This window comes from Charadrius vociferus, unplaced genomic scaffold (genome assembly GCF_000708025.1).
Source record: "Charadrius vociferus isolate BGI_N301 unplaced genomic scaffold, ASM70802v2 scaffold450, whole genome shotgun sequence".
Taxonomy (NCBI): Eukaryota; Metazoa; Chordata; class Aves; order Charadriiformes; family Charadriidae; genus Charadrius; species Charadrius vociferus.
This window is the reverse complement of record NW_009646931.1, coordinates 2,363,803-2,384,532: the sequence shown is the minus strand read 5'-3', so window position 1 is coordinate 2,384,532 and position 20,730 is coordinate 2,363,803. Positions and strand designations below refer to the sequence as shown.

Sequence of the window (20,730 nt, the reverse complement as noted above, 5' to 3'; positions counted from 1 at the left end):
CTAATCATAGTTTCAAAATGTGATGAGAATGTTGTGATGTTGTTTACCTATTTACCTCTGTGGAAAGGAAACCTGATGTGGTCAAGCTAGCTGTTTGTCTATATTAAATAAAAATCCTTCAACTTTTCTTTGTAACAAAATCGAGCAAAAATTTTGGTTGCAATATAAAACCACTAGTAAGAGGTAAGAAAAAAATCTGAGGCAGAGTTTGGGGTGTCAATGATTTGGCCTCTGTTTAAGGATAAGACCCCAGAGGTTCTGCCTCAGATTGTCCCTGCTTACTGGAAATGAGAAGATTACTGACTTGTATACACTAAATAGCATGAATGAGAACAAACAGAACTGTTAATGAGGCACAAAGAATCCCTAATTTACCTACACTGTTAGAAAATGTATTAAATTCAGAGGACGAACTGAAATAAGACTATTTTCGTGGAAGTAGAGCAGGGATATCTTTTTACAAAGGAAATTCACTGATTTGAATTTGTTTATATGCCTGACAAAGTATTTTATTGAAGGAGATGTGTATGCAATTTGTTATGTTAATTTCTAATTGTAGCGTGAACAATAAATGTAACTTTAAAAAGAGTTGTCAAATACGTCCAGGTATATCTAACTGTGGTATTGTTAGTGGATATCCTGTAAGGGGTTCCTGAGAAATAACTGTAGTGTTTGGCCCTTGCTTTTATCTTCAGGTTCACATTTGCTCTTCTTACTGTCCATTATTAGGTAGCATAGATCAGTCAGTGTTAAAGGAGTTGCCTCCAGAGCTCCTGGCAGAAATTGAATCCACCATGCCACTTTGTGAACGTGTGAAAATGAACAAGCGCAAACGTAGCACAGTTAATGAGAAACCAAAATATGCTGAAATCAGCTCTGATGAAGACAATGACAGTGAAGAAGCTTTTGAATGTAAGTAGTACATTGTTCTGTTCCTACTGCTAAAGAAAGCTAATATTTTGCTTTTACAAAAAGATATACTTTTTTTTTTTTGCATCAGCTACTCTAAAACATATGAAGACAAGTTTGCTGTCCTGAACAACTACTTGGCCAAGAACCCTTTTTTCTTTTAAAGGAAAAATTACTTCAATTCAGTTTGTCATTTAAGATGAAAGGCAGCTAGTTGTTAAATTTCTTTTCCTAACTAAATTATGGGAAGCTGCTGCCTAGATTTTTTTTTCAGTTGTACTATGAAAGACCTTTAGCCAGTCAGGTTAAGGAAAATTTCCTCTGAAGCAGTACAGAAAACTTGCATACAAAGGTATGCAAAGAAAAATTTCAGTAAATAAATGTTAAATTAGTCTTAGTTTTATTGATAAGAAAAGTGAAAGATCCCCTCTTGAATTTTTCTGACATGATAAACTGAGAATCTTACTGCCCAGAAGTTTCTTAAAATGTTTCTTCTATTATTTCTCTGGCATATTGCTTGAAAAAGAGGAATTGCTTTTGATGGGTTCTCAAAATACCATTTGTTGATGATACTATTCTTGAATCAACTGTTTTCAAAGGAAGAGAAGCAGCTTGTAGTTAGAATTTTGCTGTGTAATCGGATAAAGTTCCTAAGTGTCAAAAAATTGTTGTGTGCCTCTAAGTTAGGAAGGGATTTCCTACTTGCTAATGAGAGTATGGTTAGTTTGTCTCTAAGGTAGTTCAGTTAGCCAACACTGAAAAGAAACTCTTAAAATGGAGTGAATCAGTTCAGTCTGAGTTAACATTTTAGCTGTGTTACCCATGCAGGGCTACTGCCTATTGGTATTAACCTGAGAATGTATCTTGCCTTTTTTCCCCCAGTTTAGACTCTTTCCACCTTTGCTTATATAAACATCTTACTGAACATTTGTAAAACATAATGTTTTGATTTTTAGCCTTCTTTAGTGTCCAAAAAGAGAAAGATGTTTGTTCTGCTTTTTAATGTTTCAAGTTCTCATCCAACAGATACGCAGTGCTTACACAAACATACACGTAAAAATTATAACAATACCTCTGATCTTTATCAAAGAAGCAGAAAAGAATGTCCTTTTGTTTGTTTGTTTTTCCTTTTAATTATAACTGAATAATACTGCTTTGAGTATGAGATCTTGAGGTAATTTGGAATCAGTCTTTATTATGGCAAAGGATTAATGATGATTTGCTTCATTCAGGATTCTATATGCTCTGTTTACCATATCGTATCACCTGTTTATGATGTTAGTAATCTGGAACAGTGAATTAAAAAATAAATAAGTAAAGCAAAATTATTTAAGTTGGTTGGGAATGGAGAGAATTGTCAAGAATCTCAGATATCTTAATCTACCTATTAGCCACAGTGGCAGTTGAAATTCTTAAATACAAAGTAAAGCAAATTAAGGAAAACTTTCACAGTAATTAAATGCTTTAGGGGATTCTAGGTTCATTATATCCAGTTGAGATCTGGCCATCATTCTAAACAATTCAGTGAGGACATCTGGTTAAAAAATAAATTGTAATATTTCCCAAAGGATACTGTAGAGGTGAATTGAATTAAAATGAGACAAAATGATCAAGACAATGAAAGATGTGACAAGGACACTGAAAAATTTGTATTGTTACAAATGTGTATTTCAGAATTCTTTGGGTTGTATAAAATTGAACTTTAAAAAATATGAAATAGCGATTGTTACAGAAGAAGAGAAATTTCTTTGAGTATCTCATGACGAGGGGACATTTCATTAAATTAAATGCTGATAAATGAAAAATTGATGAAACATTCTCATACAGTAAGTGCTAAATGTGTTATTGCATAAATTTTTGGCAGAATTCAAAAGGAAATTGCGTATTTATATTCCAGATAGTCTTTATTTATGTATAAAATCAATAATAACTCTTGAAATGTTATTAATACTTAAATTTTTAGTCAATTTGATTTACTTCAAAATAAATTTTGTAGAATAGCGATTGTGAATAGCTGTTCCCATGGTCATCTTATTTGCCTTGCAGAGCCAGCACAACTGTAACACATTCTGTTTTGTCATGCAGCATTGATAGACTGGTCAATTAAAAATTCTGCTGGAAAGCAATATTGGAAGTTAGTTTTGTCATGGAGATGCAGCTGGAGTCAAAATTCGTCCTACAAAGCTTAATTTGTTACTGACGATTTGTAAACTCTGGAGACAGGTGTCACGTGCCTCCACAAAATACTGTCTTATGGGGGAAAAAAGAATCAGTTTAAATGTGTAAAGTCTTTTCCCATAAAACACTTACTTTCTTCTCCAATACACTACTCCAGGTATCCAAGATGGCCCTTCATTTCTTCAATTTCAGTTAAGTTTCAACCATTTTAGACAGTGTTAGTAGATCAGTCATCATGAACATGACTGTACTGCCTCCAGAAGCAAGTCTGATCCAGAAGCACTACAGCTCAAGGCCTGAACTGAGTTATTACCTTAAAGACTTGGACCACCTCTCTGCAGGAGTTTTGTACTACATTTTCAGAAGTGGGAGCCCTCTAGGGTGCAGTGCAGAGCATTTATATTGCCTCAGGTTTAATATTTTTTTTAATTAATTCTGAGCCTGGGCTGACTATTGACTATATCCCAGTAGGTATACCAGGTGTGACTATATCCTGGTGTGTTTCCTATGCTTCTCAATAAACTGGAGTTGTGGGAAGAACTTGTCACTTCAGTTCCAGTTCCATATAAACTTCAGGAGACCTTGGTAGGGACACACAGATATCAGGGCTGTTATATGCAGGTTTGCAATCATAAACCCTGCTAGTCTAGAATGTGAGGTTCTGGAATTGTTCTGACCTTCACAGCACAGTCTGTGTTAGACATCTCTTTGCTAGCCCAGTTATCCTGTTACATTAGATAATAGAGAGTTGGCTGATTTCATTGATGAAGCTACCTCCTCCTCCATATCCTTTTTCTATTACATCTTAGCACCCTCTCCCCTTCAACACACACAAGACTTTCTCTGAAAATAGCAGAAGTCTCCATTCCATTCCCCCACTTTATTTCCACTGAATCCACTGTTTCTGTATTCATTTACTTCAGTTTCTTCAACATTCTCTTCTGCTGGGCTTTTTGGTCCTGATTGGAAAGTGGTTATAATAACGTTCTGTGGTATTGACTTGCTATCTGGTCCAGAATTGTTACTCTAGCTTTCTCCTTTACACAGAATTTCCTGCAATATATATCAAGACAAAATTTTAGTTGTCTTGGCAAAACAGAATATCTTTAAGCAACTAGGTTGCCAAATCTCATTGGGACTTGTTGTGTTAGGTGGGCAAAGTAATCACTGAATTGGAAAATGGACATTCAGTAATGGTTACAATTTAGATAACAATAAATTATCTCAGTGTTCTCTTATGAAAGGATGAAACTTGTTTTGATTTGTTCCACTTTCCTTACTTTGCTTAAAAGGACAAATGCCCTGTAAATTTGTATTTTTAACTGTTTACTGGTGTCTTTGCCAGTTTCAGGCACAGTTTTCATGTAATTCAAAAGCAATCATTAGAATAATGCCGTAACAGAATTTTATGTAACAGCTTTAGGGTGTTCACTTGTTTTACAGAACAGCTATACAGTAGTGTTTAACTTGCAAATCACAGAATCATAGAATAATTTAGGTTGGAAAACACCTTTAAAATTGAGTCCTACCATAAACCTAACACTGCAGGTCTACCAGTGAACCATGTCCCTAAGTGCCACCTCTACATGTCTTCTAAATGTTTAAAAATGTTTAGTTTTGAGCTATTAAAAGTAGAACTTTTATAATTACAATGAAAATGCGTTTCATTTCTAGCTTCTCGTAAAAGACACAAAAAGGAGAGAGATGAAGCTTGGGAGTATGAAGAACATGACAAAAGAAGTGCTGGTGACCATAGGAGAAGTGGTCACTATCATGAAGGAAGGAGGCCTTCTGGTAGTGGCCGTTACCGTAATCGCAGTCCTGATGACTCTGATATGGAGGATTATTCTCCTCCCCCTAGCCTCAGTGAAGGTAACTGATCATTTAAAAAAAATTTTTTTCCATAATTCTAGTGCAAATTCCATAATATTAGTGCATTTTTAATGAATGTGTTAAACATTTAAAAAAAACCCCATCTTTACGTGCAGTATTGAATACAAGTGTAAGAAATGTATATAATTCTTTATTTCTTTTTTAAGAAAGTATTTGTTTCACTCTTCATTCTCCTTATTAGTGGCTAGAAAAATGAAGAAAAAAGAAAAACAAAAGAAGAGGAAAGCTTATGAACCTAAACTAACACCTGAAGGTAATTTTAGAAAATGTATTTTCTACAGTTTGTATTTTCTGTTTTGTATGTAAAATAATTATTTATAAATTTATTTTTTCACCAGAAATGATGGATTCTTCGACTTTCAAAAGGTTTACTGCTTCAATAGAGAATATTTTGGAAAATTTGGAAGACATGGATTTTACAGCTTTTGGTAATATGTCAGAAATTTTCAAAATGCTTTCCCCAATTAGAAACACAAGAGACACCAAAAAGTTTGTATCTCAGTATTTTTGAACTTCCTTCTTGGTGACTTAATTGCCCGTGACACATGCAAGGGCATACTGCATTTATATGGCTTGCACCTTGAGTGGTGGCCTTTGCCTTTCCAATTTCACTTGCTGCTACAGGAAGAAGATCCTCTGTCCTTCTCCCTGCAGAATCCAGAAGGGGTATAAATCATAATGCGACAAATAGTAGTCACGTGGAGTGGAAAGGATGCCTCTTTGGGATGCCATTAGGGTGTTATCTCCTGTCAAACATATCTTTGTAAACAACACTAATGTCAGGTGATTCTCTCACTTGTAAATGTCTTAGGCACGTAATTTTGCACCTTGCCTTTGACCCAATGGAGCTTGATTATTCAACTCAAGCATCTGAGTCCTTATGCACTTGTAAGTGAGACACTGCATCACTGTATGCTCCTTATCCATTTCAGTGGAAAATCAGCCAGCTTAATGTATGTGTCCGAGGAAGTAGTTCAGGTTGACCATGTGACTTTCTATTGAAATGGATAATAGGGTGTGAATTTTGTTCTTACCTTCTTTGTCGCAGGATTAGAACAAGGGGAGGAGCACAGTAAACAAATCACTACAGTTTTTAAAGCAATAGTGTATACAACCTTGGACTTGCAAGTGAAGTCATTGATTCTTTCTGTGGCTGGTAACATCAAGGGTTTTTTGTAAGGGTAAATATGATTAAGACACGGTGTATCCTGAGGTACTTAATTTCACATGTGTTTTTCGTCTATTGCCCTTCCCCACATTTGAGCTTTAGAATTACAGTCATTTGGGATTTGTTTTACTGAAATAAGGGAGATGGCACAAGACTTGCAATAAAGGGTTTTGCTGTATTAAAAATTTTTAGTTTATGACTTTCAGAAATGGATGCCTCATGTTAGGCTGTTAAATGACGTTTCAGAACCAGTCATATTTAACAAGTAGTTGTTGTAACAAACCAAAAGTTACCATCATCAAGTCTTCATTAGATGGAACTATTAGATGCTAAGTATTTGAAACTATTAGATGCTAGCTATTTGGAAAAACAGTTCTTTTTCTATAGTTGGCTTTTTTATATTGGCTGTAAAATACTGATTTCTCTGAAGTCTAGTTGGAAATATGATTGTTCATTTTTAAATTTTTTTTTAAAAGGTGATGATGATGAGATTCCACAGGAATTGCTACTGGGAAAACATCAGCTTAGTGAGTTGGGTAGTGAATCTGCAAAAATCAAGGCAATGGGCATTATGGACAAGGTACATCTTCATAGATTTAAACTCTTTTTGAGCATATAATTTTGATAAACATACAAAAACTTATGTCCCCGGTAATAACATTCCACCCGCTTTGGGTGTGCATGTGACAGATTCTGTGAACCGTTGTGCTTCTGCTGACTTAGCTGAAGTGCTTAAAAAGTTACCGCATCTTAACTTTTACTGTCTCTGAAGCTGAGACCTATTTCTTGAATGGTCCTCTGGGTCAATGCTGACTGTATGCCATATGTAATACCTGTGCCTGAGCAGTAAAATCTAAAATAACTAATGTATTTTCACAAAAGCACATCAACCTATAGGCTTTCCTCCTTAAAGCTGGTGTTGAGCAACCACAGTAAATCAGAACCTGCTGGCAAAGTAAAAAAATTGATATATGCCATCAGTGCAATGTCAATGTGTGGTGTCTAGGCAGCATCACACTGAATTGCCTGCTTCCTCTGTCTTTCCAAAAAAGTTTTTTAAACTTACAAGATTTAACACCCCAGGTGATAATAAGATTGATTTTCTGTGGACTGCATATTGTAGTTTCTTTGCTATACTCTTCCTGACTTCAGTTCAAGGGAACTTTTTGTTGGTACAAACTGTTGGTATCACACCTCTAGTAACAAGGTTCGTGCTTTCCTTACCTTCCCGGAACTCTTGGCTTTGGGCAGTCTTACATTAAAGTCTTACGCTGACTACTTGTTATGTTTATGAAGTGTCTGTGAAGGCCCTTACTATAAAAGTCACTCTGGAGGGTTTTCTTTAATCCAAAATGTAGATATTCTTCCTAGACTATTCCTTCCTATTCCTTCAATGTTCCCCGCCTTCCTTTGTAGCCTGAGTGTTTCTCTTTCCTGATAGTTCTCTCCCTTAACCTCTGTTCCCTATTTTTCACACATACTAACATACATACATACATGCATGTATACATAAACACAATTTTGTGAGTGCCAACAGGATCTGGATGAGTGAAATTGGCTCTCCTGGAGTTTAGCATATTCTACAAATTATTTAATCATCATTCTGCACAAGATCAGTAAGTGAGTTTGAGTTGCTTTTTTCAACATGCTAGTTCTTTGAAGTTAGCACTAATATTAAGAATACATTTCCTTTTTATTAGCACTCAAGTATCAGGGAATTTTATTTCTGCTTGTTCATAGAATTTGGATTTTTCTCTATGTCGGTTAGAATTTGTGATTGATACTTGGATGTGGTAAATACCTGTTTCTAGAAGCAAAAGTGTGTACCTATACAACATTAATGGCAGAGGTGCAATTTTAAGTCTATTTCTGTGGATTTGGCTGGTTGAAAATGCAGTTTGATTGCAATCGTAGAATATATTTCACCTAGTTTAGTTATGTTATCAGCATTCTCAGTTGTGCTGTGTCAGAAACCACACAAGTCAAGATTCAATCCTCATCTCAAATTGCTTACGATTTGTTTTAGATTATATAACAAGTTCTATCCTTCATCCATGGACACTCTTTTCAGCAATTTGGAAGCCTTTATGTTCCTGCCATTATTAGATGTGTTTCTTTTGTTGTTGTAGCTCTCAACAGATAAAACAGTAAAAGTCCTGAATATTTTGGAGAAGAATATTCAAGATGGATCAAAGCTTTCTACATTACTTAACCATGTGAGTTTCAAGTTACATAATTTCACAACATTGTGTAGAATAAAGTTTTCTTCACTTGAGTCCTATTTAGTGATAGTTTCAAATACTGTGTATGTGTGTGAAAGGCATTTCTTATATAATACCTATGTGATTGAGATTGCCAAATTTTAAGATTTGAAGTAAAATTCAATTGATTGTATTTTTTCTGTACTGTGTGTTTTACTATAGTACTGATAACTAACAGGTGTATTGGGAGCAACGGTGTTTTCTTTTGTTTAAGTTTTGAATATTACAGTTTCATCCTGAAATATTCATGGTAACTGGTGTAGTTTGCACCATTGGACATTTCTTTACTACTTTGCTATGTGTCCATAAAACATCCCTTACACGGTGTAGGAAGTACTACAGCTTTCATGTAGACCATATTCTTCTCTTGAGCATTAGGAAAGGAAGAACCACTTTGTTTACATCTGTTCTTATGCTGCAACATAAACAGAATTAACAGGAAGTTTAAAATTCTAGGATTTTGTTCCTGATATACCTAAAACTATATGGGGATTTGGAGGTTTTATGAGGTTGTTGTGTGATATTTCACATTTCATGTATTTCTTTATTTCTACACTTTCTAGTCAAAACAATATTCTAGCAGTAATAGAGTTCTTGAGTTTTATGGAAACAAAAAAACCCTTAATCTGGAGAGAGTAATTATTTATATTGGAAAGGAAGAATTTGAACTTGCAAATGAAAACCAGAGACACATTATTTGTACCTAAATACTTTCATCTAGATAGTCTATAGGGTTTTCGGAGTTTCAGTATACGGTTCTGAATGTCTTTAGCCATATGAAAAATAAGTGAAAAGAAGATGCTGGTTTACCTGCTCTGCTTCACTGTGATTAAATCTTTATGCTAATGCTTTTAAAGAGATATTTTTCTTTTAGGTTTTTGTAGTAAAACTCAAGATTATTAAGCAGTTAATGAAATCGTCCAGTGATTGCAATGCAGAGACAAAGCTTAAATTAAAAAAGAAGCAATCTTTAGCCAAACAAGTTTTAGATTTTTTTTTAAAGTCTATTAAACATTAGTCAAATCGTTGTGGCAAAGAAAGCCTCGGCTAAGAAGTAAGCTTACTACTTTTACAGTGCAGTGAAGATATCCTACCTCCTTGTCAGAATGTTTTTTGGAGGCAGAGTGCAATTGCACACTTTTTATTTGCAAGATTAATGAGCGCAAAAAAAATATATTTTAAACGACTTGGGGTTTTTTTTAAGCCTCTTTTGTATAAGGGATGACTTAAAGCCATTCTACACAAGAAATTTACAGGGATCTCCTGATTTGTAGACTTGTGTTTATTTACAATTATATATGTCATATATAATGCACTGTGACATTGTTTTAGATTCTCTTACCCCAAAGGGAAAAAGTTGATATGTTTTCCCCAACCCCTTACTTTTACGAGGAAAGGCAATAGTGTTGACCTATGGTGTCATGCAAGCAGGAAAGATTCTTTTTCTCTGTAGGCTATATCTGTGCCAGAGAAGCTACGAAAAATTCTACCTGGTTTTGCTATAAATAATATTATTACAGTATTTAAGTAGTGCTGAGTGGTCATAATTGACCTCATGTATATTTGGGTTTGTAACTTGTACAACACAGAAATTCAGAGATTCTGTACCCTGTGCTAAATCTAAGTGGACATATTTGATAAGACGTTTTAAATGTGCTGATAGTAGATGGGTTGGTACATGAAGCAAGGTCGTGTACTTAGGAGTTTCTTGTGACTTAGTATCTTTTTATGTAAGAATTCCCTCTAGTGGCAAAAATCAGACTGATCAAAGCAGCAACTGGTGTGCAAAGGCTACTGAAGAAAACACGAGATGAATGAGTTTAGATTTTGCTTAAGGTACATCAATTTTATATAGAGTATGTGGCAATATTCCCTCATAGTGCTTCCCAATGATACACAGAAAGCTTCTTTTGTGTTCTAGCAGAAGAATACAGTGAGACTTTGAAGACTTGTGACTTAGGGAGACATACTACAAATATGTTGCTAGTAAAACAAACATTAGTTGATTTCTAAACCAAACTATTTTTGAATCAGAAAGGAAATACAACATTTTATATGTGCGTGTATGTAAGTATATTAGGGTAATGTTGTAATCTTTTACTTGGTAAGGATAAAAATTTTACTTCTTGTTCACACTATTCTGTTTTTTTTGGCTGTTACAGAACAATGACACTGAAGATGAGGAGAGGTTATGGAGAGATCTTATTATGGAAAGAGTAACAAAATCTGCTGATGCTTGTCTTACTGCTATCAATATCATGACGTCACCAAATATGCCTAAAGCTGTATATATTGAGGACGTAATAGAAAGAGTTATTCAATACACAAAATTTCATTTGCAGAATACTCTCTATCCTCAGTATGATCCTGTGTATAGAGTGGATCCTCATGGTGGTTAGTATGCTAAGAAATTTAAAAAAATCTTTCCATATTAAAAAATGTCAAAACGTCATCTGCTGTATGATGATGCAAGTGACATGACTTTCTGGAATAAGGTTTTTATATGCCACTCTTATAGTTCTTCAATATCACATACAGGATCCTGAATTAATGCTTTGTGTTAGTTTTAGCATGATGAAATGTTGAGTAAAAAAAATAAATGAATGAAATGCATCCTCTAAATAACTTAGTTATACAACATCTTGGTTTACTACAATGATGCAAATGTAATAAAAGTATTTAGACTAAAGTATTTTGAAATTTGTCTGAAGTTCAGCTTCTGTGTTTAGTTATTATGTCTAGGAATAAGTAATTTTATATTTCTAATCTCTGTGTGTATAATGATTTGGTTCAGTGAAAATTATTTAGTATTTAGCGTTTTGTTGTCACATGCGTACCTTTAGATGCAGGAGTCCAACTTCAAGAACCTTTTAAAAAATCTTGGATCCAAAATTTAGAGCAATTACAAAAAAATAATATAACGTGGGATTCTTGCTTTCCAGTTGATGCTACTAAATTGTTTTTCTTCTGTAAGCAATTGCTTTTGCAAAGCCGTAGTCATGCAGTTCTTTTGGGGATGCTTTTTGAGGAAGTTATATTTCTAATATTTGATGTGGAAATATTGAAAAAATTAATGAGGACATTTTTTATTTTCTAGGTGGTGTTTTAAGTTCAAAAGCAAAACGTGCCAAGTGTTCCACCCACAAGCAAAGAGTTATAGTAATGTTGTATAACAAAGTTTGTGACATTGTCAGCAGCTTGTCTGAGTTGCTAGAGATACAGCTTCTTACTGATACAACTATTCTTCAGGTAAGTTTTATCAGAAGAATTTCTGTCTGAAAATGTTTGCTTTTCGTTTCCTGGAGAGAATGTAAAGTATGATTGTCTCAGTGACATGAAGTATGAAATCAATACAAACTTTTGAATTACTAACATCAGAGTGACTAGTTTGTTGTCTAGTAGGTAATTGGCAGAAGAGCATTTAATGTTCAAATTTTTAATGGCTTTTCTTGTACCCTTAAGAAATGTTTAGCCTGATGGTATTCAAATATAGAGTCATATAATCATTTAGGTTGGAAAACACCCTTAAGATCATCACATCCAACCATTAACCTAACACTGCCAAGTCTACCACTAAACCATGTCCCGAAGCACCATATCTACTTATCTTTTAAATACCTCCAGGGATGGTGACTCCACCACTTCCCTGGGCAGCCTGTTCCAATGCTTGACTAACATTTCAGTGAAGAATTTTTTCCTGATATCCAATCTAAACCTCCCCTGGTGCATCTTGGGTCTGTTTCCTCTTGTCCTGTCACTTGTTACTTGGGAGAAGAGACCGACCCCCACCTCACTACAACCTCTTTTCAGGTAGTTGTAGAGAGTGATAAGGTCTCCCCTCAGCCTCCTTTTCTCCAGGCTAAACAGCCCCAGTTCCCTCAGCCGCTCTTCACAGAACTTGTTCTCTGATATCCTTTAATAACTTTATTTGCAAATAATATGAAGTATTACATCTTGTTGAATACCTTATCTGCTGAATGAATAACCCACTTGTGAAAGTCCATGAATACCAGTTTGTTAGTCAAATATACTTACAGTAATTTCTTTCCATTGATAGGTATCATCTATGGGAATAACACCTTTCTTTGTAGAAAATGTCAGTGAACTACAGTTATGTGCCATCAAATTAGTGACTGCGGTAAGTACTTCTTAATTTGTGGTTTCATGTTCCTGTACTTCTGAGAGTTATTAGGGTGTTAACATAGGCTGCATTTTTCTCTCTTGTAGAGAATTGGAGTTTAGAACTAATTTTATTCTTGCATGTTTTTACAGTTTGGTATCATAGTCTAGAACAGTATTAAATCTACCTGAGCTACCTCTATTTGCAGAGTACACCATAGGAAGAAATAACCTACTTAACCAAAACTAAGAATTTCCTTGCTTATGTCATTTAAACTGTAATCACAAACCCCTTCGTCTTGCCTGTCCTACGTCGAACCAGGACATTGTCTTAAGAAATCTTAGCAATGTGGTTTTCCTTATTTCCTACGTTAAGAATTGGATTTATGCAATGGAATAAGGTATAGGACTAGTAGGATACTTCTGTGTAATAGAATAAATTGTTTTCCTTAGAAGAGGTGACTATGTGAAAACTTCACAGTACAGATAAATATTATTTCAGGAAAAATGCAGAGCAATAAAGATGTGCTTGTTCAAGTGTGAGTCTTCCATCTTTGTGAGGATTATATACTCCAATGTTCTGCCTAAACAAAAGGAGACACAAACTCTACAATCCTGACTCTGTAAATTGAAAGAATATGTCATGTTGGGCAAACACTAAAGCTTAGGATATGAAGTAAAAGTAATTTCTCAAAATGCACTCTACAACCGTATGTGTGTTCACGTAATTTGTGTTGCCACAGAGTTTTGTTGTGTACTGGAGTCTGAAAGCTTAGTATTATACTGTTTGACTTTCATATACAGTGTATTCTACCATTGACAGAACTTTTGAAAACATAGTGTATTTTTAAGAGCTATTACACGTTTATGTTATTTGAAAATTTTTTAAAATCTCTATTTGAAAAAGTTTTAATGTATTTTATAAAGAAATACTTGCTTTGAAAAAATAAAGCAATGCATTAAAAACAAGGTATGCATTAATTATAATTTATTTAAGTGTCATGCAAAGTGTATGTTTCCATATATAAATTTTTAACAATGTATTTAACAAGTGATGGTTCATGTAACAATGAATAATTTTCTAACAATCCTTTAACTGTTAAACAGGTGTTCTCCAGATATGAAAAACATAGACAGTTAATACTAGAAGAAATTTTCACTTCCCTTGCGAGACTACCAACTAGCAAGAGGAGTTTAAGAAACTTCAGGTAATTTCTGTCATAGATTAATAACTTGTTGACAGTGGCATTTACAGTTTTGTAGAGGTAGAATTTTAGGCTTCTGTATTTACTTCATTAACTTTATCTCAAAATAATGGGAGCAGAATTGCCTGTCGAATGTCTTGTAGTAATCATTGTTTTTATGCTGCTTACAAAAATAATAGAAATACCTTAATATTTGTCTCACTAAGGATGTAAATGAGTGTGATGTTAGTGTGCATTCAGAGTTTTTGGTTGGAAAATTCTCTGGTTCTGTTTGCATGGAGTTACATAATTTCTTCATTGCTAAAGCTTAATACGAAAATTCTGACTGAATTTCTTTGAGGACACACTCAGAGCACTCTTTCCAGGAAGAAAATAAATCCAATATCCCTTTGAATGAGTTTCCTTTAGGAGCTACTCTGTTAACTTTAACTGTCATTTAAGCACTTTAGCTGGACTTCAGGTTCAATCTGAGAAAGAATCTGACCTGAACTGGATTTCAATTAAAATTGAGGTTGGGACACTTTAAATGAATCTAAAACATTTGTTGTTGGTGTTGATTTTGTTTCTTGCTTGCATACATCTTGCTCCCAGACACAGACAAATTGTCAATTAAATATTTTATCCGAACCAGGGTGGATGAACAGGAAATATCCAGGAAAAGAAATTCACTGAAACTATGAAGTGACTCTAATGTTAACATATGTGCAAGTTCCTAGTATTCCCTATTGTTTTGGTTATAGACATCAGAGACATTTAGCGAATATGAAGGTGGTAGGAATGGGAGCATAAACCGTAGATTCACTTTTTGAATTAGGACCTGTACCAGAAGGAAGTCACTATTTTAAGGCCACAATGACTGCACTGTTTGTCTTGTAGAGTCCTAACTATGGTCTGTTGAAGGGCATTCTCTAACTGTGGCTACAGTCATGAAGGGTACAGCTTACACAAAATTTGATATGAAAAGTTTTTCTTTCTAAAAGTAGTCAAAGGTACCTTCGTAAAGATAATAATTACAATCTGGTTTATGCCGGGTTAGTATTTGGATAATTTGGAGAGAACTATGTCAGGGACTACCACCTTTTCATTTTGTTAAGGGTGGCAATAGGTGGTGTTGATGTATGTATGGCTAGTAAACGCTATCCTATTTCTCAGGATATATCATGGGAGAAACGTGGAGTGTATTCATACTGGTCTTACCACCTTAAAGACACAACTAAGACACACATAAAGACACTTGCATGCTGAAGTTCACAGGCTGTTATGTTACCTCAGATTACCATAGGTGTAGCTCTTGTAGAAGTCAATCCAGGTCTTTGTCACTATTTTCTGTTGTAGAGAAGTCCTGCATGTTACACATGCATTAAATAATATATAAGTAATAAATTATTAGGGCAACAGTTTGGTGTGGTTTTTTGTGTGTTGTGTTGGAAATGGATGTGGCATTATACATAATAAGCCTATTAGTAAGTGCCTTAGCATGTAGGTGTTTGATTTATTAAATATGCCTATAGATTTTTTGGCTGCTGAACTTCACAGATACTCTGATGGCCCATCTGTGGGCTGTTTCAGTTTGTCTCTTCTGCCTGAGAGTAATACTTACTGGTTTTGTTAGACCAAATCTTGCAGTGTGTAAGGGCGATGCAAATGACTAGATAAATGTCTAGAACCGAGATTTCTAGCTCTGTTAATAACTTTAGAAAGATATTATTTAGGACCATTTTTTTTGTTTGTTTTGTCTTTTGTTTAGTTTTAGTGTTAATCCTGTCTTTTCTTATTAACAGGTTAAACAGCAGTGACACCGATGGAGAGCCTATGTACATTCAGATGGTAACAGCACTAGTTCTGCAGCTTATTCAGTGTGTGGTGCACTTACCATCAGCAGAAAAAGATTCTAGTGCAGAGGAGGAGTCAAACAAGAAAGTAAGATATTTTAAAAATCTCTATTTTTGTGTGTGTGTGCAGGTATGAGTTTGTGTGTTCGTAGGTATAATATTTTATTACGGTGCTCTAGTAATCAAATGTAATTTTGTCTGCTGTAATTATTTGATGTGTGAGACATGCTGGTATTTCTGTGTATGCTAAAATAATAGACAAATATATCTTGTTATTTTTAGGTGGATCAAGATGTGCTTATTACTAACTCATATGAAACAGCCATGAGAACAGCACAAAACTTCCTTTCTATTTTCCTGAAGAAGTAAGTAATGTTGCATTCTTTTGATGAAACCAACTCCAAATAAAGTCTGTCATACCTTAAGACAAAGCTAACCACTCACAATGCTAAATACCTACTCATGAAGTTATTTATAATAATATACTTTATGGATCCCTAAGAGAGCTACCTATCTGGACAAAAATTTTTATGGAACAGAAATTCTGCAGAGAGTACTTTATACATTTAAGAATCTGTTTGATAGTTCATGTAGGATCCTTTTATTAGGGGTCTGTTACTCATCTGAAGCCTGGAAAAAGAAGGCTGAGTAAATACTTAAGCAGTGAAACCGTATTCATTGAGTCATCACAATGACAAAGATATAAAAAACGTAAAAATTACTTTCATTTAACTGAAGTTAGGAATGTCAATAGCTCAACAGAGGAAAAAAAAAAACCTGAATAACCAAAGGATTTCTAAGAATAAGTTCTGAGGTTTTTACTATGTTAATTTCTACTCTTGAGATGAAAGGCTATTTAGTAGCCGTCTAGCAATCTCTCTGAGTACTCCTGGTACCATTAAAGTTAGGAATGCCACATATAAGTGAAATACTATCAGGTATGTTATCCTTTGATTTTTTTACCTTCTGATTTTAACCATTGTGGAGTATAATAACGAGATGTTTTATCACTGCTAGATAAATCAGACCAAGCTTAAGAAACATAGACATAACACCTCTTAAACACGCAAGCTCATAAAACTTGAGCTTTAGAATTTTACCTACTTTGTCCATCCAAGTTAATGCAGACTTGAACTCAAAGCAATAAGTAAAAAAAATCTTAGGAACAAAATTCAACTATTGTGGACTAGCTGCTTTACTTGCAGTAGTACAATTTGGAGTGACAAGTGTTCAAACTATTTCTCTGTAAATGAATAAAACTTTTTCTGCTAGTATTTTGGATTTTTTTTTTTTTTTAGAATTGCATAAAACTGTTTTTCTGATTAAACATAGGATTCCCTCTGTTTAAGGCAGAAGAAAACCTTAAATGGCTTTTAAATTTGCTTACAAAATGCATTTTATTTTAAAAAGGTGTGGCAGTAAACAAGGGGAAGAAGATTACAGGCCACTGTTTGAGAACTTCATTCAAGATCTTCTTTCCACAGTCAATAAACCAGAATGGCCAGCTGCAGAGTTGCTACTTAGCTTATTAGGAAGGCTATTGGTAAGGGACTCTGGTTTTTAACTATTATATCAATTTATTTCTTATTCCTATTAAGACTTGTGTATTTCAGCTCAAACTACTACAGGAATGCTTTCTGATTGTTGACGCATATGTGGCATTTAAGGATTTTCTCACGTGTATCACTACTATGTAATAGATAATAAAATTTGGGTTAGAGGATCATTGGTGTGGAACTTGTTAAAGATGATATGTATACAGTTTCTCATGAAGGTCTACTTCCACTATTCCGTGACATTTTCAACATGAAAAAACGCCACTGTATAGCATCTAATAAGTGTAGATATTCATCTGGAGTAAAGTCAGACTAACAGGTGTAATTATAAATGTTAAATATCTTCTCTGGATTATTCCTTTAGCACAGAACCTGAAAACAATTAAATGGTGTGGTTTTTAACCAATAATAGCATTTACTTACGGTATTTTACAGAATGTGAGTATTTTTGTTGACTTGTTTTTTGAGAGTTGTTCATCAGCATTACAGTGTAATTAACACACTAATTTGAGCTGTTTCTTGGAAAAAGTAGTTTATGGTCCTGTTCTTGGTATAATGTAGCTTTCTTTATACTTGTATGAATAAAGAGGAAGTTGCATTATGGTGCTTAAGATCTATGCTATTGCAAAGGGTATCTGCTGTACTAGTTGCTCAGTTTGTTTTATGAAAATACGTATTTTAAAAAACACTTAACAGGTATATTTGTAGAGAGAGAGACCAAATAAAGGAAGAAATATTAGTGTAAAGTAAGTAGTGTATCTGTGGTATAATAGTAAATTACATGATTTTATGCATCATGGAAGTTAGGTGGAATTTTTGATAAGGTCAATCAGTCTCTTGTGAGAAGAGTCTCAGTTGCATAAATAAATATTTGTTTTTAACAGTTTATTCTGTTTTTCTTAGGTTCACCAGTTCAGTAACAAATCTACAGAAATGGCATTAAGAGTTGCATCACTTGACTATCTTGGAACTGTAGCTGCAAGACTCAGGAAAGATGCAGTCACTAGCAAAATGGATCAAGGATCTATAGCCAGAATCCTCAAACAGGTGTGTGAGAGATCCCGTGCCAGCTAGATTATGTATCCATTCGAATACTTGAAAATTTTTAAACATGTTTGAAAAACTGGCATTTTGGAGAATTGGTTTTCGTTGTTCAGATTTCTGAATCAAATATACTCAGTTTATAAGATTAACATTTGTCAACTCATGTCTTCCTTGCACCATCTCTGTAGTGATCATGTGAAGAGGATAATTACAGTGGTTAAGCCAGTTTTCTTGTGACAATACAGAGGAAATAATGGAGCAACAGTTGGATTCTGTCTTAAGAGGCCTTAAAAATACATGTTTGTGCATTTGCTATTGCAAAGTGGTAACTCAGCTTCTGGCACTCACACAGGCTTTAGAGGGTTTAACTGTTCGGCCTGTGAGGTTAGTTTTTATGTGATGTAGCTGGTATTGGTCTTGCATATATCTTTCATTTGAGAGTGTGTATTTGCATTTCTGCTAATGCTGCTCCAAATCTGTAAGGGTGGCAACAATTATCAAAACAGTATATGCATTTGGGCTCTATACAGTACATAGTATGATGAGAAAATCGCAGATGTTGTGTGTTCTTTTAAAAATGTGGACTTACACATTTTTTAGGGACGCTGTACATTGCTTTCTGAACTACTAACTGTTCTCAGCATAATGTAAAGTTGAGTAGTCATATCAAGTTCGTTTCCCTTTCAGTTACCTGAAAAGACTTCAGATCTATTCCAGGTACTTTGTAATGACTGTTACAGATTTATGTTGAAGGAAAAACTTCTGCACTTTACAGGCATTCAAATAAAGAATCAAAGTTCATCTACTCCTTTATGAGGCTGATAATTCCTATAACTTTTGTTGATTAGAATATTCTACAACGTATGGTGTCAAATCTTTATGTTTGTGGCTTAATATAATTTATACTTCTATGTGCTAAGGAGTTATAATTCTCTTGTGTTAGCAGTGATTCTGATACTTCTACAGTAGACTTCATAGGAAAATATTTTAGAAGAATCCTTTTCTCTTTTGTTATCTCAAGAAGTTATAATAGTGTTGAAGGATGTTCTAAAAAGATACATACCTGAGCGATAACCTGAATTTTTCTGTTTCATTTGGGGTTTTTATAGGATCAGGCAGTAACTAGACATTAACATCTGCAGAAAATAAAAAAGTGTTTAAAGCATTTTTGCTTTAAAGCTTAGCATCAGTGATGGTAGACAGTACCATCCATACATTGTGGTGGGTGCGTACTATACAGTACCATCAGTTAGGGTAGACAGTGTATTGTTTATAAATTATTTGTAACAAAAGAACAAATAAATACTTGGAAATGTATACATGACAGCTAAGTTTCATTTTGCTGTTCAAATGGCAAGAAAATAAGAAGGTCCATTGATAGACATATTCAGCTGTCACCATCAGAAACTTAAATTATTATTTCCGTTCAGAAACTAACTTATACCTGTACAGATTTTTCTTTCCTGCTAAATAGAATACTTGGACTCTGTTGGATATTTCCTCTTAACATTCTGATATCGTTAGGATATTTCCCAGTGACTGATGAATACTTATAATTATGTTTACTGTGGTTTGGTCTCATGACCCATATAATTAGATTTAGGAGAAAATCTATTCTATTTTGACATTTTTAAACAGTAGATTTTTTTTTTCATAGAAATCTGTCACAGATTGCCATGCTGAATTGACTACTTTTGCATGCTTTTCATTAGTTTATCTCTTGATACACTGATGTTCTGGACTTGTAACTGTACCTTTTTCCACTTGCTGATGTTTGCAAGCTGTATTATGTGCTGTATTTGTGACAAGTTTCTCAATCTGTGCTGTTCATACAGAAGTTATAAGTATTTGCTGTTTGAGTTTTAATTTGAGTTTATAATAATTTTATTTTTCTTTTATAATTTTTGTTTTTATAATTTATTTTATAATCTTTTTTAATAACTTGAGTTTTATTGCTGAAGAAGAAAAGTGTTTCATAGCTGAAGAATTTTAAGACAGAAATTATTGTTTTGCTTTTACTATCAATATTTAATATGATTATTTCTGAATTTCAGTTTCTCTTTTTTGTTCTGGATTTGTTTCTGTTTCAAAATAGCTAGGTAGTTAAAGTTCCTTAAGCGACCTTTTTATTCAGCCAGTTATCCACAGAATTTAACATTGGTTGATGGGCAGAATTTCGAATCACAATTTGCACATATACTAGGGTGCCAAATGTATATTAATAGACCTATATCAGTATTTTGTGCATTGTATACATGTTTCAAACTTTCAAACTCATTCATTTTGAAAAACAAGTAGTCCCCTTGTCTGCTGTAACATCAGCAACTGCAAGGACCTGCGTATTTCGGTATAATAATAAGGAAAAAAGGGTGGTTTCTGGGTTTGGTTTTATGCCGTCTTGTAGATGTTGAGAAAGTTAGTTTCTGACTCATGCACAAGGTCATTGATGCTGATTTATTCTGTATATGGGGAGAAGTACATTGTCTCGTGGTCATATCATAGAATCATAGAATAATTTAGGTTGGAAAGGACCTTGAAGATCATTGAGTTCCAACACCCCTGCCA

At 34.2% G+C, this 20,730-nt stretch overlaps 1 protein-coding gene across 1 annotated transcript in view; it reads left to right on the top strand.

The window, feature by feature from the left end:
* The window catches only part of NIPBL (Nipped-B homolog (Drosophila)), a 101,508-nt gene that overhangs the window by 53,563 nt on the left and 27,215 nt on the right, over positions 1-20,730 (top strand). Inside the window, 14 exon segments of the mRNA XM_009894678.1 lie at positions 730-912; positions 4,762-4,959; positions 5,162-5,233; positions 5,319-5,408; positions 6,625-6,728; positions 8,278-8,364; positions 10,572-10,803; positions 11,507-11,658; positions 12,467-12,547; positions 13,636-13,736; positions 15,515-15,653; positions 15,848-15,930; positions 16,976-17,108; positions 18,025-18,168. Coding sequence (XP_009892980.1) covers positions 730-912; positions 4,762-4,959; positions 5,162-5,233; positions 5,319-5,408; positions 6,625-6,728; positions 8,278-8,364; positions 10,572-10,803; positions 11,507-11,658; positions 12,467-12,547; positions 13,636-13,736; positions 15,515-15,653; positions 15,848-15,930; positions 16,976-17,108; positions 18,025-18,168 — 1,799 coding nt within the window.